General features: G+C 67.4%; 2 protein-coding genes across 4 annotated transcripts in view; both read left to right on the top strand.

The window, feature by feature from the left end:
• RBM10 (RNA binding motif protein 10) overlaps positions 1-7,795 on the top strand; it is a 31,351-nt gene extending 23,556 nt beyond the window's left edge. For both annotated transcript variants that reach the window (XM_085563479.1, XM_085563480.1), the window contains 7 exons: positions 320-466; positions 1,193-1,258; positions 2,789-2,983; positions 4,331-4,399; positions 5,299-5,402; positions 6,570-6,657; positions 7,608-7,795. In XM_085563479.1, coding sequence (XP_085419605.1) covers positions 320-466; positions 1,193-1,258; positions 2,789-2,983; positions 4,331-4,399; positions 5,299-5,402; positions 6,570-6,657; positions 7,608-7,661 — 723 coding nt within the window. In that variant the 3' untranslated portion in view covers positions 7,662-7,795. The remainder of the gene's footprint in view (positions 1-319; positions 467-1,192; positions 1,259-2,788; positions 2,984-4,330; positions 4,400-5,298; positions 5,403-6,569; positions 6,658-7,607) is intronic.
• Positions 7,796-7,871: 76 nt separating this feature from the next.
• Positions 7,872-17,275, top strand: CFP (complement factor properdin). 2 transcript variants are annotated; one of them, XM_085563543.1, is made up of 10 exons: positions 7,872-7,991; positions 8,725-8,884; positions 10,069-10,226; positions 10,966-11,142; positions 11,826-12,011; positions 12,907-13,080; positions 13,934-14,131; positions 15,356-15,467; positions 16,485-16,636; positions 17,165-17,275. In XM_085563543.1, the coding sequence occupies exons 1-10, from the start codon at positions 7,925-7,927 to the stop codon at positions 17,182-17,184; spliced, it is 1,404 nt and encodes a 467-aa protein (XP_085419669.1). In that variant the 5' UTR covers positions 7,872-7,924; the 3' UTR covers positions 17,185-17,275. The 2 variants fall into 2 exon arrangements, with proteins under 2 accessions (XP_085419669.1, XP_085419670.1); XM_085563544.1 differs by lacking the exon at positions 13,934-14,131.
• The last annotated feature ends 403 nt before the right edge of the window (positions 17,276-17,678 follow it).

Raw genomic sequence — 17,678 nt, 5'->3', positions numbered from 1 at the left:
CTGGGATGCCCTTGAGGGTCCCTGGGTGCTCCGGGGGGGGTCCCAGGTTACCTGGGGTGATCCCTGGGTATCCCTAGGGTGCCCTTGGGGGGTCCCTGGGTGTCCCTGGGGTGTCCCTGGGTATCCCTAGGGTGCCCTTGGGGATCCCTGGGTGTCTCATGGGGGTCCCTGGGCATCCCTGGGGGGTCCCTGGGTATCCCTAGGGTGCCCGTGGGGATCCCTGGGTGTCCCTGGGGTGTCCCTGGGTATCCCTAGGGTGCCCGTGGGGGTCCCTGGGCGTCCCGGGGCGCCCCCAGCCCGTGCCCGCCGTGCCCCCCAGATTGCCAAGGACATGGAGCGCTGGGCGCGCAGCCTCAACAAGCAGCGCGAGAGCGGGCGCAGCGCCGGGCCCCCCCCGGCCCCCCGCGAGGACGAGCGCCGCGAGGCGGCGGCGGCCGACGCCGGCTACGCCATCCTGGAGAAAAAGGTGAATTTGGGGGAATTTGGGGGGAATTTGGGGGGTTTGTATGGTCAGAGCTACGCCATCCTGGAGAAAAAGGTGAATTTGGGGGAATTTGGGGGAATTTGGGGGGGTTTGGGTGGTCAGAGCTACGCCATCCTGGAGAAAAAGGTGAATTTGGGGGGTTTTGGGGGAATTTGGGGGTTTTGGGTGGTCAGAGCTACTCCATCCTGGAGAAAAAGGTGAGTTTGGGGGGTTTTGGGGGGTTTGGGGGAATTTGGGGGGGTTTGGGGGGGTTTGGATGGTCAGAGCTACACCATCCTGGAGAAAAGGGTGAGTTTGGGGGGTCTGGGGGGGTTTGGGGAGGAATTTGGGGGGGTTTGGGTGGTCAGAACTACGCCGTCCTGGAGAAAAAGGTGAATTTGGGGGGTCTGGGGGGGAATTGGGGGGATTTGGGGAGGGTTTGGGGGGATTTGGGTGGTCACAGCTGATGCTGGCAACGCCATCCTGGAGAAAAAAGTGAATTTGTGGGGGGGTTTGGGGGAATTTGGGGGAATTTGGGGGGGCTTGGGTGGTCAGAGTTACACCATCTTTGAGAAAAAGGTGAATTTGGGGCATTTTGGGGAGTTTTGAGAGGATTTGGGGGGTCCAGGGGGGTTTGGGGGTTCTGAGAGCCTGGGGGGGGGGTGGCAATGTGGGAGGGGGACATTGAGGATTTTGGGGACCCCCTGTGACCCCCCCTGACCCCCCCAGGGCGCTTTGGCTGAGCGGCAGCACCTCCCCCTGGAGCTGCCCCGGCTGGGGGGCGACGAGAGGCTGGTGAGACCCCCCAAAAACACACCTGGGACCCCAAAACACACCTGGGACCCCCCAAAACACACCTGGGACCCCAAAAACACACCTGGGACCCCAAAACACACCTGGGATCCCCCCAAAAACACACCTGGGACCCCAAAAACACACCTGGGACCCCAAAACACACCTGGGACCCCCCCAAAAACACACCTGGGACCCCAAAACACACCTGGGACCCCCCCAAAAACACACCTGGGACCCCAAAACATACCTGGGACCCCAAAAACACACCTGGGACCCCAAAAATACACCTGAGACCTCAAAAACACACCTGGGACCCCCCAAAAACACACCTGAGACCCCAAAAACACACCTGGGACCCCAAAACACACCTGGGATCCCCCCAAAAACACACCTGAGACCCCCTCAAACCCCTGAAATCTCCCCTGCCCCCCAACTCCCATCCCCAAATCCCCCCAAACTCCCCCTGACCCCCATTTTCCCCCCCAATCCCCCCAACCCCCATTTTTTCCCCAAACCCCATTTTCCCCCCAAACCCCATTTTTCCCCCTCAATCCCCCCTCCAAACCCCATTTTTTCCCCCCAAACCCCCTCCAACACCCATTTTTTCCCCCAATACCCCTATTTTTCCCCCATTTTCCCCCATAAACCCCCATTTTACTCCCATTTTTCCCCCCAATACCCCCATTTCCCCCCCATTTCCCCCCAATACCCCTATTTTTCCCCCATTTTCCCCCATAAACCCCCATTTTTCCCCCATTTTTCCCCCCATACCCCCATTTTTCCCCCCATTTTCCCCCAACCTCCATTTCTTCCCTGTAAACCCCTATTTTTTCCCCCAATACTCCCATTTTCCCCCCTATTTTCCCCCCAACCCCCATTTTTTCCCTATTTTTCCCCCCAATACCCCCATTTTTCCCCATTTTTTCCCCATTTTTCCCCCATTTTTTCCCCCAATACCCCCATTTCCCCCCTATTTTCCCCCCCTAACCCCCATTTTTCCCTCATTTCCCCCCCAACCCCCATTTTTTCCCCATTTTCCCCCCCCAACGCCCACTTTTTCCCTGTAAACCCCCATTTTTTCCCCCAATACTCCCATTTTTCCCCCATTTCCCCCCCCAACCCCCATTTTCCCCCCCAACCCCCATTTTTCCCCCATTTTTTCCCCCAATACTCCCATTTTCCCCCCCAATACCCCCATTTTTCCCCCATTTTCCCCCAACCTCCATTTCTTCCCTGTAAACCCCTATTTTTTCCCCCAATACTCCCATTTTCCCCCCTATTTTCCCCCCAACCCCCATTTTTCCCCCATTTTTCCCCCCAATACACCCATTTCCCCCCCATTTTCCCCCATAAACCCCATTTTTCCCCATTTTTTCCCCCAATACCCCCATTTTTTCCCTATTTTTCCCCCCAATACCCCCTTTTTTCCCCATTTTTTCCCCATTTTTCCCCATTTTTTCCCCCAATACCCCCATTTTCCCCCCATTTTCCCCCCCTAACCCCCATTTTTTCCCCATTTTTTCCCCCCAGAGCCCCCCCCGGGGCTTGGTGGCCGCCTACAGCGGGGAGAGCGAGAGTGAGGAGGAGGGGGAGCGCGGGGGCGCCCCGGGGGTCCCCGAGGAGCCGCTGACCGACTGGGCCAAGCTGGCGTGCCTGCTGTGCCGGCGGCAGTTCCCCAGCCGGGAGGCCCTGCTGCGCCACCAGCAGCTCTCGGGGCTGCACAAGGTACCCCAAAACCGGCCCAAAAACACCCCAAAACGGGCCAGAAACAGCCCAAAACCGACGGGAAACCAGCCATGAAAACACCCTGAAACTGGCCCAAAAAACACCCCAAAAACACCCCAAAACGGGCCAGAAACAGCCCCAAACCGACAGGAAACCAACCACTAAAACACCCCAAAACCACCCCAAAACGGGCCAGAAACAGCCCAAAACCGACGGGAAATCAGCCACCAAAACACCCTGAAACCAGCCCAAAAAACACCCCAAAAACACCCCAAAACGGGCCAGAAACAGCCCAAAACCGGCGGGAAACCAACCACCAAAACACCCCGAAACCGGCCCAAAAAACACCCCAAAAACACCCCAAAACGGGCCAGAAACAGCCCCAAACCGACGGGAAATCAGCCACCAAAACACCCTGAAACCGGCCCAAAAAACACCCCCAAAAGGGGCCAGAAACAGCCCCAAACCGATGGGAAACCAACCACTAAAACACCCCAAAAACACCCCAAAACGGGCCAGAAACAGCCCAAAACCAACGGGAAACCAGCCACGAAAACACCCCAAAACCAGCCCAAAAAACACCCCAAAAACACCCCAAAATGGGCCAGAAACAGCCCCAAACCAACAGGAAACCAGCCATGAAAACACCCTGAAACTGGCCCAAAAAACACCCCAAAAACACCCCATAATGGGCCAGAAACAGCCCCAAACCGACAGGAAACCAACCACTAAAACACCCCAAAACCACCCCAAAACGGGCCAGAAACAGCCCCAAACCGACAGGAAACCAGCCATGAAAACACCCCGAAACCGGCCCAAAAAACACCCCAAAACCCATCCCAAAAACACCCCAAAACCAGCCCAAAAACACCCCAAAACCCATCCCAAAAACACCCCAAAACTCATCCCAAAAACGCCCCAAAACCAGCCCCAGACCCCAAAACTTCCCCGAATCTCCGGCGCCTCCCCTGTGACCCCGCTGGGATTTTGGGGTCCCCTAAACCGGGGGGGTCACCCCAATGTCCCCAATGTCCCAAAACCCCCAATGTCCCCAATGATGTCCCCAATGATGTCCCCAATGTCCCCAATGTCCCCAAGACCCCGATATCCCCAATGTCCCCCAATGTCCCCAAGGATGTCCCCCCAATGTCCCCAATGTCCCCAGTGATGTCCCCAATGTCCCCCAATGTCCCCAACAATGTCCCCAAAACCCCCAGTGTCCCCAATGTCCCCAATGTCCCCAAAACCCCGATATCTCCAATGTCCCCCAATGTCCCCCAATGTCCCAAATGTCCCCAATGTCCCCAATGATGTCCCCAATGTCCCCAATGTCCCCAATGTCCCCAGCAAAACCTGGAGCTGCAGCGCCGGAGCCACCTGGGCCCCACCGAGGGAGGAGAGCGAGGGGACAGCGAGGTGAGGGGACACTGGGGACACCCAGGGGACACTGGGGACACCCAGGGGTGAGGGGACACTGGGGACACCCAGGGGTGAGGGGACAGTGAGGTGAGGAGACACTGGGGACATTGGGGACACCCAGGGGTGAGGGGACACTGGGGACATCCAGGGGACACTGGGGACACTGGGGACACCCAGGGGAGAGGGGACAGTGAGGTGAGGGGACACTGGGGACACCCAGGGGACACTGGGGACATTGGGGACACCCTGAGGACACTGGGGACACCCAGGGGTGAGGGGACACTGGGGACACCCAGGGGACACTGGGGACACCCAGGGGTGAGGGGACACTGGGGACATTGGGGACTTTGGGGACAACCGCTGAGGGGACATTGGGGACACCCAGGGGACACTGGGGACATTGGGGACACCCTGAGGACACTGGGGACACCCTGGGGACAGCAAGGACACCTGAAGGACACCCAGGGGACACTGGGGACACTGGGGATGTTGGGGACACCCAGGGGTGAGGGGACATTGGTGGGGGGACATTTCTGGGGAGGGGGGTTCCCCGTGCACCCGTGGGGTGGGGGAGGGCTGGGGGGGCACCCTTGGGTGCTGGGGGTGGGGTCCCTGAGGTTGGGTGGGGGTCCCTGGGGGGTCCCTGTGGTTTGGGGGGTCCCGGGGGGGGTCCCTGGGGAGTCCCTGTGGTTTGGGGGGTCCCGGGGGGTCCCTGGGGGTGTCCCTGTGGTTTGGGGGGTCCCTGGGGGTGTCCCTGTGGTTTGGGGGGTCCCGGGGGGTCCCTGGGGAGTCCCTGTGGTTTGGGGGGTCCCGGGGGTGTCTCTGTGGTTTGGGGGGTCCCTGGGGGGTCCCTGTGGTTTGGGGGGTCCCCGGGGGTCACCCCGCTGCCCCCCCAGATGAAGTACCGGGACCGCGCCGCCGAGCGCCGCGAGAAGCAGGGGGGGCCCGACCCCCCCGAGCCCAAACGGCGCAAATTCGGGGGACCCCCCGCGACCCCCGGGTGAGCACCCCAAAAACGGCAGTGGGGGGATATGGGGGGACCCCGAAAATGGGGGTGGACACCCCAAAAATGGGGATGGGGACCCCAAAAATGGGGATGGGGACCCCAAAATCCAGGATGGACACCCCAAAAATGGGGATGGGGACCCCAAAAATGGGGATGGGGACCCCAAAATCCAGGATGGAGACCCCAAAAATGGGGATGGAAACCCAAAAATGGGGATTGGGACTCCAAAATCCAGGATGGAGACCCCAAAAATGGGGGATGGGGACCCCAAAATCCAGGATGGAGACCCCAAAAATGGGGATGGAAACCCAAAAATGGGGATGGGGACCCCAAAAATGGGGATGGGGACCCCAAAATCCAGGATGGAGACCCCAAAAATGGGGATGGAAACCCAAAAATGGGGATGGGGACCCCAAAATCCCGGATGGAGACCCCAAAAATGGGGGATGGGGACCCCAAAATCTGGGACAGAGACCCCAAAAATGGGGATGAAAATCCAAAAATGTGGATGGGGACCCCAAAATCCAGGATGGAGACCCCAAAAATGGGGGATGGGGACCCCAAAAGGGGTGGGGGACACCTCGAACCCGGGTTCGGGGGGGCTCTGTTTGGAGTTGGGGTCTTTGGGGCTGGGGGTGACACCTGGGGGTGATGGTGACCCCGGTGGGTGACACCCCCTGGGTGTGACACTGGGTGACCCCGAGTGACCCTGAGTGACCCCGTGTCACCCCTGTGACCCCCTGTGACCGCTCTGACCCCTGTGACCCCTGTCCCCCTGTGACCCCTGTCCCCCTGTGACCCCTCTGTCCCCTGTCCCCCTGTGATCCCCATGACCCCCGTGACCCCCATGACCCCATGACCCCCGTGACCCCTGTGACCCCGTGACCCCGTGCCCCCCGTGACCCCGTGCCCCCCGTGACCCCTGTGACCCCGTGACCCCGTGCCCCCCGTGACCCCCGTGCCCCCCGTGACCCCGTGTCCCCTCTGACCCCTATGACCCCCGTGACCCCCGTGACCCCGTGACTCCCGTGACCCCTGTGACCCCTGTCCCCCCGTGACCCCGTGCCCCCCGTGACCCCTGTCCCTGTCCCTTGTCCCCCCGTGACCCCGTGACCCCGTGACCCCGTGACCCCCGTGACCCCTGTCCCTGTGCCGTGGCAGGGACGCCGAAGCGCCGGCCCTGGGCTGCCGCATGCTGCAGGCCATGGGCTGGAAGGAGGGCAGCGGGCTGGGCCGGCGGCGGCCAGAGGTGACACAGGGACGGGGGGACGGGGACAGGGGACAGAGGACAGAGGGACAGAGGGACAGGGGACAGAGGGACAGAGGGACAGGGGGATGGGGGGACGGGGACAGGGGACAGAGGGACAGGGGGACATCATGGGGACAGAGGGAACAGAGGGACAGAGGGGACAGAGGGACAGAGGGACAGGGGACAGAGGGACAGGGGGATGGGGGGACGGGGACAGGGGACAGAGGGACAGGGACAGAGGGACAGGGGACAGAGGACATCATGGGGACAGAGGGACAGGGGGACAGAGGGACAGGGGGACAGAGGGACAGGGGACAGAGGGACGGGGGGACGGGGACAGGGGGACAGAGGGACGGGGACAGAGGGACAGGGGGACAGGGGGATGGGGGACAGGGGGACAGAGGGACAGGGGGATGGGGGACAGGGGGACAGAGGGACATCGTGGGGACAGAGGGGCAGAGGGGACAGGGGACGGGAGGGGACTGAGGGGGACGGGGGACGGGGGGGACAGCAGGGACAGTGGTGACACGGGGACAGAGGGACAGTGGGGGATGGGGGACAGAGAGGGAAGGGGGAGATGGAGGGGACAGAGGGGACAGGGGGACAGTCATGGGGCAGGAGAACATCTCCGGGGACAGGGGTGACATCCCTGGGGAGAGGGGCACAGGCCGAGGGACAGGGGGACAACCAGGGGACAGGGGGACACTGGGGACAGCCAGGACTGGGGCGGGGACACCAGGGGACATCAGGGGGTGGGGGACAGCAGGGACACGAGGGGACATCGCGGGGGGATTGGGGACATCGGGGGGGACACGGGGACATCGCGGGGGTCCCAGGGAACGGGGCTGAGGTGACGCAGAGGGGGAGACCTGGGGGGGACATTGGGGACACCCGGTGGCCCTCGGTGACGTCATTGGGGACCCTCGGTGACGTCATCACTGTCCCCGCAGGCCCCGGCCCGGCCCCGCCCCGGGGGCGTGACCCGGTTCAGCGAGGGACCCTGAGGCCACGCCCACCGCCGGCCACGCCCCTCCAGGCCACGCCCACCGCGGCCGGAACCCCTCCCCCACCCCCCCACCCCCCCCCAGCGCTCGGTTTTGCTGTTGGAATTCGGGTTTTGTAATAAATGGGTGAAAAAAGCGGAATTTGGGCTTGGGGAAGGGGGGGGAGGGGAGGGGAGGGGGGGGAGGGGCCGCCCGGGCCTTCCTGTGGGTGGGGAACCCCCCCCCGGCTGCCCCTCCCCCACCGCCCCTCCCCCACTTCCCCCATGGCGCCCCCGGGGCTGCTCCTGGGCCTGGGCCTGGCCCTGCTCGGCGCTGGGACGGGACACGACGGTACTGGGAGCACTGGGAGCACTGGGAGGGGAGCTGGGGGGAACTGGGAGCACTGGGAGGGAAACTGGGAGCACTGGGAGGGGAGCTGGGGGGAACTGGGAACACTGGGAGGGGAACTGGGGGGAACTGGGAGGGGAACTGGGAGCACTGGGAGGGGAGCTGGGGGGAACTGGGAGCACTGGGAGGGGAGCTGGGGGGAACTGGGAGCACTGGGAGGGAAACTGGGGGGAACTGGGAGGGGGGGAACTGGGGGCGCTGGGAGTGGGGTACTGGGACAAGTGGGGGGGGAATTGGGAGGGGACACTGGAGGGAACTGGGAGCACTGGGAGGGGGGAACTGGGTGGACTGGGAGGGTGCCAGGAGGAACTGGGGATGCTGGGAGGGTGGAGCTGGGGATACTGGGGATACTGGGAGGGTGGAGCTGGGGATACTGGGGGAACTGGGAGAGCACTGGGAGCGGGGAGGGGGAGGGGAAAGTGAGGCTTAAAGGTCACTGGGACCACTGGGGGAAGAGGAACTGGGAGCACTGGGAGGAACTGGGGGGGACTGGGGGGCACTGGGAGGGACTGGGAGGCAACTGGGAGGGACTGGGAGGACTGGGAGGGAACTGGGAGGGACTGGAGGGGACTGGCAGGGACTGGGGGGGACTGGGAGGGACTGGGAGGGACTGGGAGGGAACTGGGGGGGACCGGGCCATACTGGGAGCACTGGTGACCCCTGGCCCCGCCCCCAGCGGCCACGCCCGTCTGGTGCTTCATGCGATTGGAGGAGAACGAAGAGGGCGGGGCCTGCACGGAGCCGCTGGGCGAGGAGCAGCTCCCATTGGCCGATTGCTGCCTAAACCCCGCCTACGGCTACAGGCTCCGCCCACACGGCCACTGCCGCAGCTGCCGGTCAGACACGCCCCTTGCCACGCCCACTCAAGCCACGCCCACTCAAGCCACGCCCACCCAAGCCACGCCCACTCCTGGTCACACCCATTGTCAGCTTCACCTAAGCCACGCCCACCTGCCCCATGGCCACACCCACCTGCACTAAGCCACGCCCACGCCCACAATGAGCCACGCCCACGATAAGCCACGCCCACCTGCGGCCACGCCCCCAAGGCCCCGCTCCACCTGCTAAGCCACGCCCACAATAGGCCACGCCCACTTTGCCCAACCCGGTGGCCACGCCCATCCCGACAAGCCCCGCCCACTCCTGCCCCGCCCTCTTTAGCCCCGCCCACTCCTGGGGACACCGGGAGGGGCTGGGGGACATCGAGTGACCCCAGGTGACCTCAGCTGACCCTGGTGACACTGAGTGACCTCAGGTGACCCCGGTGACCCCTGGGGAACTGCGGGCACTGGGAGGGGAGAACCAGGTGACCCAGGTGACCCCAGGTGACACTTAGTGACCCCAGGTGACACTGAGTGACCCCAGGTGACCCGGGTGACCCCAGGTGACCCCTGTGACCCCAGGTGACCCCAGGTGATCCGGGTAACCCCAGGTGGCTTTAGTGACCCCAAGTGACACTGAGTGACCCTGGTGACCCCGGGTGACCCCAGGTGACCCCAGTGACCCCAGGTGATCCGGGTAACCCCAGGTGGCTTTAGTGACCCCAGGTGACACTGAGTAACCCCAGGTGACCCTGGGTGACCCTGGGTGGCCCCAGTGACCCCAGGTGACACTGAGTGACCCGGGTGACCCTGGTGATTCCAGGTGATCCGGGTGATCCCGGGTGGCCCCAGTGACCCCAGGTGACCCTGGTGACCCCCCGGTGACCCCAGGTGACCCCAGGTGACCCCAGTGACCCCAGGTGACCCCAGGTGACCCCAGTGACCCCAGGTGACACTGAGTTACCCTGGTGACCCCAGTGATCCCAGGTGATCCGGGTGACCCCAGGTGACCCCAGTGACCCCAGGTGACACTGAGTGACCCCAGGTGACCCAGGTGACCCCCAGGTGACACTGAGTGACCCCAGGTGACCCGGGTGACCCGGGTGACCCCAGGTGACACTGAGTTACCCTGGTGACCCTGGTGACCCCAGGTGACCCCGGGTGACCCCGGTGACGCCGCTGTCCCTGTCCTGTCCCAGCGCGGGCGCCTGGGGCCCGTGGGAGCCGTGGGGCGGCTGCTCGGTGACGTGCGGGGAGGGGACGCAGCGGCGGGGACGGAGCCGCCGCCTCGGCGGGGGACAGCCCGGGGACGGCTCCGAGTGGCAGCTGCGGGCCTGCGACACCGGCTGCTGCCCCGGTGTGTGACACCGGGACACGGCGGGGACACGGGGACACGGGGACACAGGGACATGGGGACACAGGGGGGACACAGAGGGGACACGGCGGGGACACAGAGGGGACACAGGGGGGACACAGAGGGGACACGGGGACACAGAGGGGACACAGAGGGGACACGACAGGGACACGGGGACATGAGACATGGGGACATGAGAGGGACATTGGGACACGTGGTGGGGACATTGAGACACGAGGAGACATGGGGGACATGGAGACATTGGGGGATGTGGGGATACAAGGGCGGGACATTGGGACACGTGGGTGACACAGGGACATGGGGACATGGGGACAAAGAGACACAGGGACATGGGGACGTGAGAGGGACATTGGGGCACGTGGTGAGGACATTGGGACATGGGGACACAAGGAGGGGACATTGGGACATGGTGGGGACATTGAGGGGACATGGGGACATGAGACGGACACTGGGGCACATCGAAGGGACATTGAGATATGGGGGGGACATTGAGGGGACACTGTGGATTGGGGACACACAGTGCCACTGTGGGATTGAGGACAGAGGGTGACACTGGGGGATTTGGGGACAAGGTGAGGTTTTGGGGACGAGGAGGTGACATTGTGGACTTGGGGACAGAGGGGGATTTGGGGACACAGGGGTGTTTGAGGACACGGGGGTGACCCCGCAGGGTGTCTGGGGCCACGCGTGTCACACACGTGTCCCCGCGCTGTCCCCGCAGTCCCGGGCGGGTGGAGCCCCTGGGCGCCCTGGGGTCCCTGCTCGGTCACCTGCGGGGGGGGGTCCCAGCGGCGCCACCGGAGCTGCTCCAGCCCCGCCCCCCGGTGCGGCGGCTCCTGCGGGCCCGGGGCCGGCGAGGAAAGCCGCGAGTGCCGCGGGACACCCGCGACGTGTCCCGGTGAGGGGAGGGGACACCGGGGACGTGTCCCGGGGAGGGGGAGGGACACCGGGGACACTCCCGGGGAGGGGAGGGACACCGGGGACGTGTCCCGGGGAGGGGAGGGGACACCGGGGACACTCCCGGGGAGGGGAGGGGACACCGGTGAGGGAGGGGGAGGGGACACCGGGGACACTCTCGGGGAGGGGAGGGGACACCGGGGATACTCCCGGGGAGGGGAGGGGACACCGGGGACGGGTCCCGGGGAGGGGAGGGGACACCGGGGACACTCCCGGGGAGGGGAGGGGACACCGGTGAGGGAGGGGGAGGGGACCCGGTGAGGGAGGGGGAGGGGACACCGGGGACGTGTCCCGGTGAGGGGCAGTGGGAGGTGAGGGAGGGGTGGATGAGAGGGGGGAGGGGAGGGGGAAGAGGGAGATTTTGGGGAGGGGGGGGAGTGGAGTAGGATAAGGTGGGGGAGGGGCGGAAGGGGAGCCTGGGGGGTCCTGGGGAGGGGTGGAGGTGGGGGAGGGGTGGAGCCCCAAGACCCCCCATGAGAGATTTGGGAGGGGGCAAGGTGGGGGAGGGGCGGGGGGGGGGGTGAAGAGAGATTTGGGGGAGGGGCGGAAGGGGAGCCCGGGGGTCCCGGGGAGGGGGGAGGGGTGGCGGTGGGGGAGGGCTGCCATTGCCCCCTCCCCCCGCAGTGCCGGGCGCGTGGGGCCCGTGGGGGCCGTGGGGGCCCTGCCCGAGCTCCTGCCGGGGGTCGGGCCCGGGCCGGAGCCGCCGCCGCTTCTGCGACTCCCCGGAGCCATCGCGGGACCCGCCCGGGGCGCCGTGCCCCGGCAGCGGCACCGAGAGCCAGCCCTGCCCGGGGCTGCCGCCGTGCCCCGGTGAGACCCCCGGCACCCCCGGGAACCCCCCCGGAACTCCCTGAGACTCCCGGGACCCCCGGGACCCCCGGGAACCCCGGGAACCTCCCCGGAACTCCCTGAGACCCCCGGGAACTCCCCGCGATCCCCCGGGACCCCCCCGGGAACCCCCATGGAACTCCCTGAGACCCCCGGGACCCCCGGGACTCCCCGGGACCCCCCCGGGACCCCTCTGAGACCCCCTGGGAACTCCCTGGGACCCCCGGGAACCCCCGGGACCCCCCGGGACCCCCCCGGGAACCCCCCCGGGACCCCCCGGGAACCTCCCCGGAACTCCCTGAGACCCCCGGGAACCCCCTGAGACCCCCCTGGGACCCCCCCCCGGAACTCCCTGAGACCCCCCGGAACCCCCCGGGACCCCCTGGGAACCCCCTGGGACCCCTCTGAGACCCCCTGGGACCCCCCGGGACCCCCCCGGGACCCCCGGGAACCCCCCCGGGATCCCCCTGAGACCCCCTGGGAACTCCCCGGGACCCCCCTAGGACCCCCCCGAACTCCGTGAGACCCCCGCGACCCCCCCGCGACCCCCCAGAAACTCCCCCAGACCCCCGCGATCCCCCCCGGGAACCCCCCGGGACACCCCCGAGACCCCCGGGACCCCCACCCAGGACTCCCCCAGACCCCCAGAGCTCCCTGAGACCCCCAAGAACTCCTCCAGACCCCCCCCCCCAGATCCACCCAGGACCCCCCAAAACCCCCTGGGACCCCCCCCCAGAACTCCCCTAACCCTGAGACTCTTCGGGACCCCCCCAGGACCCCCCCAGGCCCCCCCAGACCCCTGCCGGGACCCCCCAATTCCCATCCTGGGGGGGTGGGGGGTGGTCGCGCTGACCCCTCCCCTCCCCTCCCCCCCCAGTGGACGGCGCGTGGGGGGCGTGGTCGGCGGCCACGCCCTGCGCGGTCACCTGCGGCCTGGGCGGGGTCGTGCAGCGCCGCGCCTGCGACGCCCCCTCCCCAAAATTCGGGGGCAGGGGCTGCGAGGGGCCCGAGAGCCGCAGGGGGGTCTGCGGGCCCCGGGACCCCTGCCCAGGTGAGGGGGGCGGGGCTTAAAGGGTGGGGATGGGGAGGGGCTTAAGAGGATGTGGGCGGGGTTTAAAGGGGCGTGGGCTGGGTGTCCCCTGGGTCTCCCCTGGGTGTCTCTTGGGTGTCCCCTGGGTGTCCCCTGGGTGTCCCCAAGGCTCCCCTGGGTCTCCCCTGGGTGTACCCGGTGTCCCCGGGCATCCCCTGTCTGTCCCTGGGTGTCCCCTGGGTGTCCCTTGGGCCCTTGGGTTTCCCCTGGGTATCCCCTGGGTGTCTCTGGCTGTCCCCGGTGTCCCCCGGCTGTCCCCGGTGTCCCTTGGGTCTCCCCTGGGTGTCCCCCGGTGTCCCCGGTGTCTCTGGGTGTCCCCGGGTCTCCCCCGGGTCTGCCCTGGCTGTCCCTGGTGTCCCCTGGGTGTCCCCTGGGTGTCCCCCGGGTCTCCCCCGGGTCTCCCCCGGGTCTTCCCCGGGTCTCCCCTGGGTCTCCCCTCGCTGTCCCCGGGTCTCCCCTGGGTGTCCCCTGGGTGTCCCCTGGGTCTCCCTTGGGTCTCCCTGGCTGTCCCCAGTGTCCCCCGGCTGTCCCTGGTGTTCCCCGGTGTCCCCAGTGTCCCCCGAGTGTCCCCGGGGTGTCCCCGGTGTCCCTTGGGTCTCCCCTGGGTGTCCCCCAGTGTCCCCCGGTGTCCCCGAGGCTCCCCTGGGTCTCCCCCGGGTCTCCCCTGGGTGTCCCCTGGGTGGCCCCTGGGTCTCCCTTGGGTCTCCCCTGGCTATCCCCGGGTCTCCCCCGGGTCTCCCCGGGTCTCCCCTGGCTGTCCCCGGTGTCCCGGGGTGTCCGCGGTGTCCCCACCCCGGGGCTCCTCTCTCGGCAGCCCCGGTGCTCTGGGGTCCCTGGAGCCCCTGGAGCGGCTGCGCGCGGCCGTGGGGCGACATCCGCTGCCGCGGCGCCGTGGGGCAGCAGCGGCGCACGCGGGACTGCGTGGGGCGCGGCGCGGGGCGCCCCCCCTGCCCCACGGCGCAGGGCGGCGGCATCGAGCTGCGCGCGTGCTACAGCGTGCAGGACTGCGCCCGTGAGTGCACCCACGGGACCCACGGGACCCACGGGACCCACAGCTGCCCCATTGACCCCACAACCTCCCCACGGGACCCACGGCACCCACGGGACCCACGGGACCCACAGCTGACCCATTGACCCCACAACCTCCCCACGGGACCCACATCTGCCCCACAACCTCCCCACGGGACCCACGGGACCCATGGGACCCACGGCACCCACGGGACCCACGGCACCCACAACCTCCCTATGGGACCCACAACCTCCCCACGGGACCCACGGGACCCACGGGACCCACAACCTCCCCATGGGACCCACAACCTCCCCACGGGACCCACGGCACCCACGGGACCCATGGGACCCACGGGACCCATGGGACCCACAACCTCCCCACGGGACCCACAGCTGCCCCACAACCTCCCCATGGGACCCGCGGCACCCACGGCACCCATGGGACCCACGGGACCCACGGGACCCACGGCCGCCCCACGGGACCCACGGGACCCACGGGACCCACAGCTGCCCCAAAACCTCCCCACGGGACCCACAGCTGCCCCATTGACCCCACAACCTCCCCATGGGACCCGCGGCACCCACGGGACACACAACCTCCCCATGGGACCCACGGGACCCATGGCACCCATGGCACCCACAACCTCCCCATGGGACCCACGGCTGCCCCATTGACCCCACAGCCTCCCCACGGCACCCACGGGACCCACAATCTCCCCGCGGGACCCACAGCTGCCCCACAGCCTCCCCACGGGCCCCACGGCTGCCCCACAGGACCCACAACCTCCCTATTGACCCCACAGCCTCCCCATAGGACTCACGCCTGCCCCACTGAGCCCCATGTCTGCCCCACATCCTCCCCACGGGCCCCAGAGCCACCCACGCCTGCCCCACAGCTGCCCCACGGGCCCCACATCCTCCCCATGGGCTCCACAGCCTCTCCATGGGTCCCACAGTGTCCCCACATCCTCCCCACGGCTGCCCCATAAATCCCACTTGAAGCCCCACAGCTGCCCCATAAATCCCACTTGAAGCCCCACAGCTGGCCCATAGATCCCATTTGAAGCCCCACAGCTGCCCCACAGCTGCCCCATAGATCCCATTTGAAGCCCCACAGCTGCCCCATAAATCCCGTTTGAAGCCCCACAGCTGCCCCACAGACCCCGCCGGGGCACCCCAGCCCCTCGGGGCGCTGTGGGGCGGGGGTGACGCTGCCCTGCCCCCCCAGTGCCCGGGAACTGGTCGGACTGGAGCCCCTGGGGGCTCTGCACCCCCCCCTGTGGGGCCAGCCCCACACGGAGCCGCAGCCGCGAGTGCCGGCCCGAGCTGCCGCCGTACCCGTGAGGGCCGCGGGTTATGGGGCCGGGGGTTATGGGGCACTTGTGGGGCTGGGGGGGATCTGTGGGGCCAGGGGGTTATGGGGCACTTGTGGGGCTGGGGGATCTATGGGGCCAGGGGGTTATGGGGCAGTTGTGGGGCTGGGGGATCTATGGGGCCGGGGGGAATCTATGGGGCTGGGAGGGTTATGGGGCTGGGGGGGATCTGTGGGTCTGGGGGGGATCTGTGGGGCTGGGGGGGATCTGTGGGGCTGGGGAAGCTGTGGGGCTGAGGGATCTATGGGGCCGGGGAGGGTTATGGGGCACTTGTGGGGCTGGGGGGGATCTGTGGGGCTGGGAGGGTTATGGGGCTGGGGGAGTTTATGGGGCTGGGGGGTCTCTATGGGATTTGGGGGGACTCTGTGGCTCTATGGGGTCTCCGTGGGGTCTCCGTGGGGTCTGTGGGGTCTCTGTGGGGTCTCCGTGGGGTTTCTGTGGGGTCTCTGGGGTCTCCGTGGGGTCTCAGTGGGGTCAGTGGGGTCTCTATGGGGTCTGTGGGGTCTCTATGGGGTCTGTGGGGTCTCTGGGGTCTCCGTGGGGTCTGGGGGGTCTCCGTGGGGTCTGTGGGGTCTCTGTGGGGTCTGGGGTCTCCGTGGGGTCTCAGTGGGGTCTGGGGGGTCTGGGGGGTCTCCGTGGGGTCTGTGGGGTCTGGGGGGTCTCTCTGGGGTCTCCGTGGGGTCTCCGTGGGGTCTGAGGGGTCTCCGTGGGGTCTCCGTGGGGTCTGGGGGGTCTCCGTGGGGTCTGTGGGGTCTGGGGGCTCTCTATGGGGTCTGTGGGATCTGCGGGGTCTCAGTGGGGTCTCAGTGGGGTCAGTGGGGTCTGTGGGGTCTGTGGGGTCTCTGGGGGGTCTCTATGGGGTCTGGGGTCTCCGTGGGGTCTGGGGGGTCTCCGTGGGGTCTGTGGGGTCTCTGTGGGGTCTGGGGGGTCTGTGGGGTCTGTGGGGTCTCTGCCGGCCAGCCCGGACCCCCGTGCCGCCCCCAGCCCCACCGTGCCCACCGTGGGCTCCCCCGGCCGCTCCCGGGTCTGGTTCTGGGGGGCGGCGCGGCCGCTCTGCGCCCCCCTGCAGGGACAGCGCCTCCTGCTGGAGGAGACGCGGAACTGCAGCAACGTCCGGCCCTGCCCCCCCCCGGACGGTGAGGGGAGGGGGAGGGGCGGGGATACCCCGGGTGGGGGAGGGGCGGGGATACCCCGGGTGGGGGAGGGGCGGGGAATCCCCTGGGGGGGAGGGGCGGGAGGGGCAGAGGGAATCCCCTGGGGGGAGGGGCAGGATGAGTTCCACGGTGGGGGAGGGGCAGAGGGAATCCCCTGGGGGGGAGGGGCGGGGAATACCCTGGGGGAGGGGTAGAGGGAATCCCCTGTGGGAGGAGGGGCAGGGGGAATCCTGGGGGGAGAGGGAATCCCTCAGAAGGGGGAGGGGCATGGAATACCACAGGTGGGGGGAGGGGCAGAGGGAATCCCCAGAGGGGGAGAGGGAATCCCTCAGAAGGGGGAGGGGCAGGGAATCCCTGGGGGAGGGGAAGGGAATACCCCGGGTGGGGGAGGGGCAGGGAATCCGCCGTGGGGGGAGGGGCGGGGGATACCCCGGGTGGGGGGAGGGGCAGGATGAGTTCCACGCTGGGGGAGGGGCGGGGTCGCTTTGTGACCTCCCCTCCCCCCCCCAGGGGAAGGAGACCCGCGGTGACCTCGTGGGACCCCCCCGGGACCCCAAACCCGCCCGGATTTACCCCAAAACCCCCCCGGCCCCTCCCCCCAATAAAACCCCAGCATGGAAACGGCTGCGGCGCGTGGGGGGGGAGGGGAGGGGAGGGGACCCCGCGGGGGGAGGGGGGAGCGCGATGACGTCACGGGCCACGCCCCTCCAGGCCCCGCCCCTTTCTGCAGAGCCGGGGGCGGGGCCGCGGTGACGTCACACACAAGCCACGCCCCCCCGCGGGGCGGGGCCGGAGGTGACGGGGGGAGGGGCGGGGCCACCCGGGTGAGGATTTTGGGGAGGATTTGGGGCATTTTGGGCATTTTGGGCATTTGGGGCATTTGGGGGAGGGTTTCGGGGGGCCGGAGCCGGCGGGGGGGATTTTTTTGGGGGAGGATTTTTTGGGGCGCATCCCCCGGGAGGCTCAGCCCGGAGGGGTCCCCAGGGACCCCCCCCGGGAACCCCCCGGCAGCGGCTCCGGCCCG

This window comes from Lonchura striata, chromosome 31, assembly GCF_050655825.1.
Source record: "Lonchura striata isolate lonStrDom1 chromosome 31, ASM5065582v1, whole genome shotgun sequence".
Classification (NCBI taxonomy): Eukaryota; Metazoa; Chordata; class Aves; order Passeriformes; family Estrildidae; genus Lonchura; species Lonchura striata.
This window is presented reverse-complemented; position numbering and strand designations above follow the sequence as displayed.

Bases quoted from the DNA above. Each gene is read 5' to 3' on its own strand.
- CFP (XM_085563543.1), top strand. From the start codon at position 7,925: ATGGCGCCCCCGGGGCTGCTCCTGGGCCTGGGCCTGGCCCTGCTCGGC. The intron at 10,227-10,965 runs GTGTGTGACACC...CTGTCCCCGCAG, and splicing joins CGACACCGGCTGCTGCCCCG to TCCCGGGCGGGTGGAGCCCC. The intron at 14,132-15,355 runs GTGAGTGCACCC...CTGCCCCCCCAG, and splicing joins CAGCGTGCAGGACTGCGCCC to TGCCCGGGAACTGGTCGGAC.